Source organism: Neoarius graeffei, chromosome 6 (assembly GCF_027579695.1).
Source record: "Neoarius graeffei isolate fNeoGra1 chromosome 6, fNeoGra1.pri, whole genome shotgun sequence".
NCBI classification, from domain to species: domain Eukaryota; kingdom Metazoa; phylum Chordata; class Actinopteri; order Siluriformes; family Ariidae; genus Neoarius; species Neoarius graeffei.
In genome coordinates, this window is record NC_083574.1 from 104,971,103 (window position 1) to 104,982,877 (window position 11,775).

The following is an 11,775-nucleotide window of genomic DNA, read 5'->3' on the forward strand; positions in this document are numbered from 1 at the left end:
ATATCTCAGGGCTTTACATTAACTTTTTTGCTCACTGGCCACTGTGGCTAGTGGTTTTCCCGAGTCACTAGCCATTCAGCCTTTTCACTAGCCACAATTGTTGCCACCAGGAAATCGCAGTTTTTTTCTTCACCATGATGCATTAAAGTTCGGAAGATCTAGATTTAATTATGAACGGCAGCGTATAATGTATCTCTACAGTAGCACTCAGGTATTCAGTGCTGTTAAGGTCGCTCCCTATATGAAAACATGCAACCAGTTCAGACAAAAATATAAACAGAGTATTCTGTTTATTGAACTCAAATTCAAGCCCCTTACAATATGAAATATCGTATAATATGAAAAATAACATTCAGTACAACTGAACTGATTCTAATATTAAAAGTCCAATTCAAAACATTTATCACTGAAAAACATTTGATGTTTTGATATGCAACTATTATGTGTATCATCAAGTATTATTATGTATATTATGTATTATCTATTAATAGTGTGTGTGTGTGAACATGTGTGTGTGTGTGTGAACATGTGTAGAGAGAGACATTAAATGTCCTCATTACATTCATCATCAGATGAGTCTGAATGGTCCATGAAAAATGGTCTTCGTGACCTGAGGCTTCCAGCAGGCCGTAAGTTGATAGCTGGGGCGGATCAACTTCTTTCCAATCGCGTGAACGTTTCTAACCAGCAGCTCCATCCTCTCCAGCTCAGCCGACTTCATGACCGCCAGGGACTGAAAGCAATGCTGTCCTGTAGTGACCAGCCGTCTTCACCTGCTTTGATGTTATAGTGCCGATGTGTGCATTTGACTTTTCGTGGTCCTTTATAGTTTCGAGTTTAAAATTGCTGGTGCCTGTCTTTGCCAGACTTTCTACAGTCTTCGCAGTACAGGATATTTTCGGTTTTGCTATGAACTAGCCAATCTCGCCCGAACTTCCCTTTGTCATTGAACTGTCTTATCTTCCTATTAGCGTCTTGTTCATCTCCATGGCCGCAGCCAGCTCTGAGGCCCCTGTGGTCCGGACCTCGGTCATTTTTAAGAGCTGAAAATACATTTGTACGCTAAATAAAGATTAACATTAAAAACGTCTCTGTAAAAAGTGCATTGTTAATGATGTTAAATGTTGATTCTGTCTCTGTTTGGTGCGCGTGGCTCTGAGACCAAGAACACAAACGCGAATGAGTGCACGCGCGACTCGGGGGAGGAACGCAGTGCAGGAGACACGGGGTTTCCATGCTAACCATCAGCGCACTTTCATGAAGCTGTTAAATTTACATTTTCGAACTTCGTAGTCAGCTGGGATAGGCTCCAGCTTGCCTGCGACCCTGTAGAACAGGATAAAGCGGCTACAGATAATGAGATGAGAAAAAATAAATATATTTCCCAGCTTAAGGTTGGTCCGTATCGTGAAATACTGTGACCTCGGCCCAGAGGCCTTGGTCAGTATTTTCAAGACCTCGGTCACGGTATTTCACGATACGGACCCCCCCAGCTAGTAAATAATATATACATATACACACACACACACACACACACGATGGTACTGTTCCGTCCCGGGTTATTAGAGATGTGTTACACTGATTCTGACAACATGATGACATCGTGGCTACAGCCTACAAAAAAAAAAAAAAAACTTACGAATGAGTAGGTACGCCTTTTCGACCAACAGGGAACAGGTTCTTGAACCAATTCCATTCAGGATTCTTTGAACAAGAACAGAATCCGTTCTCTGTGGGCCGAAAAGGGGTAACGTCCCAGTTTGGTTATACTAAACACAGGCACTAATGGAACGCTGCTCAGCCAATCAAATTAGTGAGTCTGTATATGACTGAACTGTTGTATAATTAGTTAATTAGCTGATTATAGCTGAACCAGGGGAAAATGGTGCATTCCAGGGCCACATTCAGGAACCTGTGGTGTAATGGGAACGTGGCCATGTTTTGCCTCTAGTGGCTTTCCATATAGGACGCGCCATCAAAACCCTATATTCAACATGTTGAAAGAGGCTCAAGAGGAGCTCAGGAGGAGCTCATTGACTCTCTGAGCAGATCGGGTTTACTTTTCAGGTTTACTCCGGACTGCATGTGCAGCAGCGCAGTTGTAGCCTGCCTTGTTTGTGATTTTAAAAATAAATCATTTGATAAGCCAGAGCAATAGAGTGGAAAGTTTCAACTTGTGTTTGCCTTGGGTAACTTTGCCTAAAACATGGTGGTGTATACTGATTTTTTTTTCCCAGAATGTTGTGTGTCGGTGTAACGGATGCCAGATTGTTAATGTATCTCACTTCCATAGGCTACATGGTTAGGGGATCTTTTGTCCTCATTGCTTGGGCCAGATCAAACCATTAAACACGCTTAAACTATTCTTACTCTTGCCACATACAGGATTTTTTTTTTCCAAAACTGATGATATTCAGTTCAAACACCATTAAAAGTAATTTCAGGAATAGCTCTCTTGCGTGGCGTGTAATTCACCCTCTCATTTAAATATGGCGAACATTTTTTGGCGTGCGCTTTGTGCATCACAGACCTCGGTGATTTTAAAATGCTGCTCCGGCCCTGATCATCTCTGCCCCTTTTCCCTGAGCAGCAGGGTTTGAAACTCCAGCTATATGCCTCCACATCGTGCGCTTGTCAGTCGTCAGCAACTTTGTTGCTTCGTTCATTAACCGCAGGTTACCGCATCACTGATTTTATCTGAGACGTTAACGAACGTTCTAAACAATTCTAACATGTCAGAATGTTTATGCAGGGGCTCATGGGAGTTATAGGCGCGTAATATGACACTGCAATGCGTTTATTATATCAGATGCCTTCAGAGAAAACTACAATTAAAATATATTGTCGTACCACAGAATAAACCACCCGCCAAAGTGGCTAGTGAGACTAAAGTCATTACCCGCCAAAGCCCAATTTTACCCGCATTTGGCGGGTGGGCGGGTGCTAATGTAAAGCCCTGATTATATATAATATAGACACACGGGAACAAAGTGCATCAAAATCTTGTGACCATAACTGTCATCCTGTGTGTGTTACAGGGAGAGAGCAGCATGAGGACCGTGAACTCTTACGCTGGTTTCACAGAGCATGACAAAAATCCATCATACCTGCAGCCAAGTACACACACACACACACACACACACACACACACACACACGTTAACAACAAATAACATTTTATTAAATGATCGTTCAGTCAATCACATGATTTTTATTAGTCTCTTTTATGGTAAACTTTTTTTTTCTTGATTTGCTACTTAAGAAATTAAAGAAACATTAAATTGTTCCTTCAATTTTACAATTAATTTCTACAGTTTAATTAATGCTTTTTTTATAAGTGTGATCTCTGTTTGTTTGTTAAATCGCTCCTCCCCTAACTTGGGGTTCCCTCAGTTTTTAAGTAATGTGTCCCTCAATTCAGTAATTAATGTGTGTGTATCTGTCAGGGCTGAGTAAGCGGGACAGGAGTCGAGTGTCCGCAGAAGATGTTCAGTTCCAGGAGGACCTACGAACAGCTTCACTACTGGTACAAACACACACACACACACACACACACACACACACACACACCCCTTCCTACCACTGCTGCTCCCAAATGGAATGATATGCATTGTGTGTATTAAATGCCTGGTGTGTGTGTTTCCTGTACAGGAAAGAGCTCAGGGAAAATCGGTGCAGGCCAGCAGCAGTGTGTGAGTGTGTACACACACACACACACACACACACACACACAATACACAACACTCCACACAAGTGCAATGTGTAATGTTTCTCTGGTTGTGTTTTGCAGAAGTCCAGCAGAGGACGCTACCAGTGGTAAGAGCCAGCAGATTTTATGACTCACGCACGCGCACACACGCACCCGCCCTCTTATAGCGTATACTAACTTTATGCAACATGCACGTTTGTACATCATATTTTGAACTAGGCATCACACAACGGCATCATAACCTGTCTGACCCCTGTGTGTGTGTTACAGCCACAGTAGGCCTGTACTCGGCTTGTCACAGCCCTCTTAGTGCACGTAAGGACTGTAAGTCACCCCCTGCTGGCTGATGCACTCTACTGCACTATACATATCTCTCTCTCACTCTCTCACACACACTCTCACTTTCTCATTTTCTCTCCCTCTCTCTGCAGCGATTGGGTCTCCCTTTAAGCCAATGGAAGGTTTTCAGTATTCAGGTGAGTCAAGTGTGAATCATTTTGTGACCCCTGACTCCTTTTCTTGTGATCTCAAGTCACCTGTGTGTGTGTGTGATAGCGGTGGAGCGTAATAACCTCATGAGGTTGTCCCAAAGCATCCCATTCACCCCTGTGCCCCCTAAAGGTAAGACTGAGTAACTGCCCTTCCTCACCTCTTCACCTGATTGTCCTCAATCTGGGATTTCTTTCAAGGGGTGTGGCCATCCTAGAAAAGTCCACGCCTTGTTTCTGATTGGGTTCCTCTGGCTATTGTTGGTTATCAGTGATTGGTTGTAATTATAAATAAAGATCAAGTTTTTATTCCTGAAAGTAAATGCCCAGATTTAGGATGTAGCCAGAACCATTTCCTCTGTGTGTCTGATTTATATTTTGAAACGTGTGTGTGTGTGTGTGTGTGTGTGTGTGTGTGTGTGTGTGTAGGAGAGCCAGTAACGGTGTACCGTCTGGAGGAGAGTTCTCCAACCAACATTAACAACAGCATGTCATCGTGGGCGCAGCGTGGCCTGTGTGCGAAGATAGAGTTCCTGAGTAAGGAGGAAATGGGCGGCGGCCTGAGGCGGGCACTGAAGGTGTTGTGCACGTGGTCCGAGTACGACCTCCTCAAACCCGGACACCTGTACATCATCAAGTCCTTTCTCCCTGACGTGATCAACACCTGGCAGAGCGTCTACAAAGAAGATACGGTGCTTCACCTCTGCCTCAGGGTACACACACACACGTACCTTAATACTCTCTAACACAGGTTGAATTAGACTAGTTTGTGTCTTTAACAGTCAAGACACGCCCATACTTTTGTTGCTGGTGGGTGTGGCTTGTCCACTTTTTTAAGTTCCATAGTAGTAACGTGTGTGTGTGTATACTAGTGCATCTCAAAAAATTAGAATATTGTGAAAAAGTTCAATATTTTCCATCAGTTATTTAAGAAAGTGAAAGTTATATATTATAGACTCTAAAATGTTTCAAGCATTTTTCTATTTTAATTTTAATCAGTATGGCATACAGTACAAAAACATAAAAAACCCCATCTCAAAATATTAGAATATTTCATTTCGAGTTTGAGTAAAACAGTATGAACACAGTGTATCTCTCGGTCTAGTTCAGTACACACAACCACAATCATGGGGAAGACTGCTGACTCGACTGTTGTCCAGAAGATGATCACTGATGCCCTCCACAAGGAGGGTAAGCCACAAAAGGTCATTGCTGAAAAGGGTGGCTGGAAAAGGTGCACAAGCAACAGCAGAGATGCCTACTAGTACGGATTGGTCGTATTTTGTACAGAAAAGTTACGTAAATACGATGTTACGGCAAACAGTGTTATTCTGTACGGAATTATTATAAAGTCTTAAATTCCAGTGAGTTGTTTTTAAATGTCCAAGCAACTTTTTCAATCCATGCGCGATTCACGGCTGTTTATTTTTACGACAACCGCACATGCTGTGTGTGACATGCGCAGATTCCGCACATTTGTTCACGCTATTTTCGATACGGTGGAATGGCCGTGCGTTACACCCAGTCAAAAGGGCAATGGATACGTGCACAGCAAACTGTGTAGAACTGACATTAACATCACTCATGGTGGTCGCGATGACTGCACGCGGCATGTCAACTACAAAAAACATATGGAGTATGCTGAAATGGCGAGTCAGGCGGAAAGTAAATCTGGGGGAATCCAGCAGTTTTTTACGAAATCTGTGGATGAAAAGACACGGAACGTGACCCGTGCTGAAGCGGTGATGGTTGACCTGTGCTTGGAGTTGAACTTGCCGATTAGTGCCATGAAATGTGAGTTAAACTTATTCAGTTTCTTTTTACATGTCGGATTTTTATTCACTGAAATATCAAACACTGGCTGTACTTCTTTAATTCAAAGTCTTTTCAGTGTTGCAAGTGCAAATGTACATGTAGTCTGATCAAAAACAGAATTTTATGATTAGTGCTGTTGGGATTGTGGCAAAAAATTGATCATTCCACTGTTTTAAATACAATTATAAATGCCATTTTATTCAATGTCTCTTCTGAAGCATTATGCTGAAGTATTTATATATTGGGACATTAAGATAACAATGTCGGACTCTCTTTGGCATGAAATAAGAAATTTTTTTTTAATTTTATTAGAATCCGTTAACAGGTAGAACATTTTGCCAGGCAATATAATATAATACTTTTGAGGAGTTACATTCAATACCAATGATTGGTCATCAACCGTAATGTCTGCAAACAGGGAACACTATTGTATTTATAAAAATGTGATGTATTGTATGCTCTAGAAACTTGTTGAGTGGAAATTCAGTTGAGATGGCTGCTCGCGTTTTGTTTATTCAATTCACACAAAACAGTTCTTTTTAATAATTTAAATGTTAAACATATTGGTATATACACCTCTTTATAATGGCAATGCGCATAAATTAATGTTACTGAAAGTCATTCCAAAATACTGAAAAATGTTTTCAAGAATACTGAAATTCAAAATTTGGGGTAGGCATCTCTGCAACAGGGATGGCCGCAGTCTTGAGAGGATTGTCAAGAAAAGTTGATTCAAGAACTTGGGAGAGCTTCACAAGGAGTGGACTGAGGCTGGTGTCAGTGTATCAAGACCCATCACGAACAGACATCTTCAAGAAAGGGGATACAACTTTCGCATTCCTAATATCAAGCTACTCCTGAGCCAGAGACAATGTCAGACGTGTCTTATCTGGGCTAAGGAGAGAAAGAAATGGACTGTTGCTCAGTGGTCCAAATAGGGTTGCCACCTGTGTCTGACAAAAATCCTGGACATTTCGACCATCCAATCGACCTTTTTGCTTGTAAGCAACGGCGCCCTTCGCACATCTAACCCAAGACAAAAATCGCCATTCTACGCTGAAATTGTATTGCTCTAATTAGTAAAAATGACGCTTTTGCTAGTTATTTGTTTAGTTAATTGCTTTACGTAATATAGCAGGTCTTCATTATTTTGGTTTATTTCCAACAGTTTTTGGTTGTGGACACCTGGGGGCAGTAGTGGGCACAGGTAAAAGGGGAATACATAATTAAGTTCTGTTTATTTGCTTATGTGGAATAAAAATAAATAATCTAATTTTTCATTGTACCTAAGAATACCTGAATGTAACAATGTAAGGTGTAGTGTCAAACAGTTTACCTGATTGCTTAGAGTGTGGTGTGTGCTTTGCTTGTGCTTGCCTGTGCCTCTGCTGCTCTTGGCTAAACAAATACATAGGAGGACATATAACTGGGCACATACAGTACATACAGGAGTATGTACTACACTATTTCATTTAATTCACCAAAACCTTACCTAATCTTCCATTTATATTTGGTGTTTTTCTTTGCTGCTGCTGTGAGTCCTGGCTGATTTTCAATGAATGTCTTGAACTCAGTACAGGACAACTGAAAGTTTAGCCTGACTTGAAGCTCAGCCTTCACCATTGCAACAGAGAGTCTGTTTCTTTTATCAGTCCAAGCATCCTCCATTGCCCCTTTTCCACCAAAGCAGTTCCAGGGCTGGTTCGGGGCCAGTGCTTAGTTTGGAACTGGGTTTTCTGTTTCCGCTGACAAAGAACTGGCTCTGGGGCCAGAAAAAACGATTCCAGGCTAACACCAACTCTCTGCTGGGCCAGAGGAAAGAACCGCTTACGTCAGCGGGGGGGCGGAGTTGTTAAGACCAACAACAATAACAAGACCGCGAAAGATCACCATTTTTAAGCGCCGAGAAGCAGCAGCTGTACAAACGCAAAGTCATCCGTTATTATTATTAATGCTGCTGTTGTTGCTGCTGCTTCTTCCGTGTTGTTTTTGCTTTGATATTCGCGCCAAGGTTTATGTAAACATAGCGCCGTAACTGACGTATAGAGCGACGTAAGTGATGTATACAGCGACGTAATGACGTATTCAGCGATGTAATGACGTGGCTCCGCTTAGCACGGCGAGCTATGGAAAAGCAAACTGGTTCTCAGTTGGCTCGCAAGTTGAAATACACATTTTGCCCATCATGTACAAAAAAACGGGACATTCCGTGTCCTGGATTTTTTTTTTTTTTCCCGGGACAGACCATGAAAATCCGGGACAATCAGGAAAAACCGGGACAGGTGGCAACACTAGGTCCAAACTCCTCTTTTCAGATGAAAGTACATTTTGCATTTAATTTGGAAATCACGGTTCTAGAGTCTGGAGGAAGAGTGGAGAGGCACAGAATCCAAGGTGTTTGAAGCCCAGTGTGAGGTTTCCACAGTCTGTGATGATTTGGGGTGCCATGTCATCTGCTGGTGTTGGTCCACTGTATTTTATCAAGTCCAAAGTCAACACAGCCATCTACCAGGAGATTTTAGAGCACTTCATGCTTTCATCTGCTGACGAGCTTTTTGGAGATGCTGATTTCCTTTTCCAGCAGGACTTAGCACCTACCCACAGTGCCAAAACTACTACCAAATGGTTTGCTGACCATGATATTACTGTGTTTGATTGGCCAGCCAACTTGCCTGACCTGAACCCCATAGAGAATCTATGGGGTATTGTCAAGAGGAAGATGAGAAACACCCGACCCAAAAATACAGATACGCTGAAGGCCACTATCAAAGCAACCTGGGCTTCAATAACACCTCAGCAGTGCCACAGACTGATCACCTCCATGCCACACCGCATTGATACAGTAATTCATGGTAAAGGAGCCCCAACCAAGTACTGAGTGTATAAATGAATATACTTTTCAGAAGTTGGACATTTCTGTATTGTAAATCCTTTTTTTGATTGATCTTAGGGAATATTCTAATAATTTGAGATAAGGGATTTCTGATTTTCATGAGCTATAAGCCATAATCATCAAAATTAAAACAAAAAAGGCTTTAAATATTTCACTTTACATGTAATGAATATATGAAAGTTTACCTTTTTGAATTAAACTATGAAAAAAAGGAACTTTTTCATGGTATTCTAATTTTTTGAGATGCACGTGTGTGTGTGTGTGTGTTTAATTATAACAGTAGTCGGTGTAGATATCCATCTTCTAAAGTTACCTGGTTAAACACATTAATTACTGGAAAAAATTGTTTGATTTCCGCGTTACGTTTTTGGTTTCATTCTCATTTTCACGGATTAGATTAGCAAAGTGAGCTAACGGTACTAGCTACATACACTCCCCAGACACACCGAGGAGCTTTGCTAAGTTTTTCCAAGCCCTTCTTTTTCTTTGTAATATCTTTATACACATTTAACATGAGTTGTATATGACCGGACGACATGAAACCACAATTCTAACTTTTTTTCCTTCCCCCTTTTTTTTTTTTTTTTTTTTGGGCGCATGCTAAGAACATTGTGAGCAGGGAACTGAAGAAACATCAGACCATGTGCTGTATGAATCATTTGAGCCGTTTGATTGATTGGATGTCACTTCTTTTAGTGTCTCACCTAATTTGCATAGAAGAAAAAATCTCAGTTCAGTTGTCCCTTGTTAAAATCGCAGCTCTGTGCCATGTCCAGAGAAAATGAGCAATCGCCTGCTGCGTTCTTCTCTTGCTCTGGTGACTGTAGGACTATTGGGATCTTGATTCTGATTGGTTAAATTGATCAAAGTATGCAAATAATGTTGTAATTGAATGAGGTATGATGGAATGGTGTCCAAAGGTACCTGTTTGTGTGGGATTCACAGTGTGTGTGTGTGTGTGTGTGTGTGTGTGCTTGCTTCCAAACAGGAAATCCAACAGCAGCGAGCAGCTCAAAAGCTCACCTTCGCCTTCAATCAGGTCCGCCCCAAAACTATCCCCTACTCACCCAGGTAAAACACACACTAATGAGCACACAGCCCACAAAGTAAAATTACGTTAAACACAGCAGGGCATTTGTTCTTTATGGACTGTTCAAATGTGTTGATTTAAAAAAAAAAAAATCTCTGTATTCATGATTGGCTCATTCGGAAGCTTTTTTAAAAGCGTAAAACAAGTACTTGATTTTAATCCTGGAAAAAAAGATGAGCAAACTGATGGTAATATGACTGAAACACGGTTGTGAATTTGAGCTGTGTGTGTGTGTGTGCAGGTTCCTGGAGGTGTTCCTTCTGTACTGTCACTCAGCTGGACAGTGGTTTGCAATAGAGGAGTGCATCACGGGCGAGTTCCGCAAGTTCAACAACAACAACGGAGAAGAGATCGTTCCCACCAACCTGCTGGAGGAGACCATGCTGGCGTTCAGCCACTGGACCTACGAGTACACACGGGGGGAGCTGCTGGTGCTGGACCTGCAGGGTGAGACGTGCGCACACTAACTAACTACTGGAAACCATTACTAAGAGCTTCACTACTTCAGCACAGGGCCCCTGACTGATTTAGTGCTTTATTATTATTGATGAAGCATAAGGATGGTGTGCGTGTGTGTGTTGCAGGAGTCGGTGAGATTCTAACTGATCCATCGGTCATTAAGAGTGGAGAGAAAGGGTGAGACATTCACTGCTGATCAGAAGCAGTACAAAGGCTTTGTATGTTGTGTTGTTGGTGTGTTAAGTGTGTGTGTGTTATAGGTCTTATGATATGGTGTTTGGGCCGGCGAATCTTGGTGATGATGCCATCCGAAACTTCCGCACCAAACACCACTGTAACTCCTGCTGCCGCAAACTCAAACTGCCTGGTGAGTGTGTGTGTGTTATCATTATAAAGTAAAAGGCTGTTCCATACTGAAACTTTTCCTGGGACTGACGCAATAAACGACGCTCATTCCTGCATCACTCGAACTGACAAAACGGAGCCCACGCCCCTGTGACCTGACATGCTAAACAGAGGCCACGCCTCTTTGACTTGTGATCTTTGTGCGTTTCAGACCTGAAGCGGAACGATTACACACCGGAGAAAGTGACGCTGCAGCAGGACGATCAAACAGAAAGCCCGGTCACGTCTGCACAGGAATAGGGCGGGGCTAAAGAACAGCGCCATTCTATGCGCTTAATGCTGTGACATGTACACACACACTAAAGAAGCAGAACCTGGAAACCCTCCAAAGAGAGTCTGTCTGTCTGTCTGTCTGTCTGTGCGTGTGGGGGGGTGTTATGCCAATGCTCCTGCGTCTCAGTTGTGAAGTGACGCCATGTTGTAAAGATTTTAAAGTGTGCAGAGTTTTTTAAGAGATTATTTTATTCTGATGTTTATATCATCGATATTGAACATTGTATCGCGGTTCCCATGGTTACGAACCGTGTGTTGCCTTGTATCAAATTTTGTCATTATGAACTGCAGATCAACATTGAGACTTAACGACATTATTTTTTTTAAAATACAATTTCAGTCTCTCACGCATCGTGTAAACTGGGCAAATTGCAATGCAGTTTTTAGTTTTAAATTTGTCTGCTGTTCAAACATGAGTTTTTAATGTTAGAGGTACTATCATTTATTATTATTATTATGATGCTGTACATGGAGGATGATTTTAAGTAGCTGTATAGAGCGGCTCACACCGAGTATTTTATTCAGGGGACTGAGGGCACATTATCCTGGAGGGTTTTTTTTTTTATTTTGTACCACCTATCATTTGAACAAATAAAAATACAAAAACAAACTGTGTCCTAAATAAAGACAGTAAAACTGAGGCA

General features: G+C 41.8%; 1 protein-coding gene across 1 annotated transcript in view; it reads left to right on the forward strand.

The window, feature by feature from the left end:
• The window catches only part of trpm7 (transient receptor potential cation channel, subfamily M, member 7), a 58,375-nt gene extending 46,600 nt beyond the window's left edge, over positions 1–11,775 (forward strand). The window contains 13 exon segments of the mRNA XM_060924271.1: positions 3,039–3,117; positions 3,446–3,525; positions 3,651–3,691; positions 3,790–3,815; positions 3,979–4,032; positions 4,140–4,184; positions 4,264–4,329; positions 4,626–4,909; positions 9,893–9,975; positions 10,236–10,441; positions 10,579–10,630; positions 10,714–10,820; positions 11,010–11,775. Of these exon segments, the coding sequence (XP_060780254.1) occupies positions 3,039–3,117; positions 3,446–3,525; positions 3,651–3,691; positions 3,790–3,815; positions 3,979–4,032; positions 4,140–4,184; positions 4,264–4,329; positions 4,626–4,909; positions 9,893–9,975; positions 10,236–10,441; positions 10,579–10,630; positions 10,714–10,820; positions 11,010–11,143 (1,257 nt within the window). The 3' untranslated portion in view covers positions 11,144–11,775.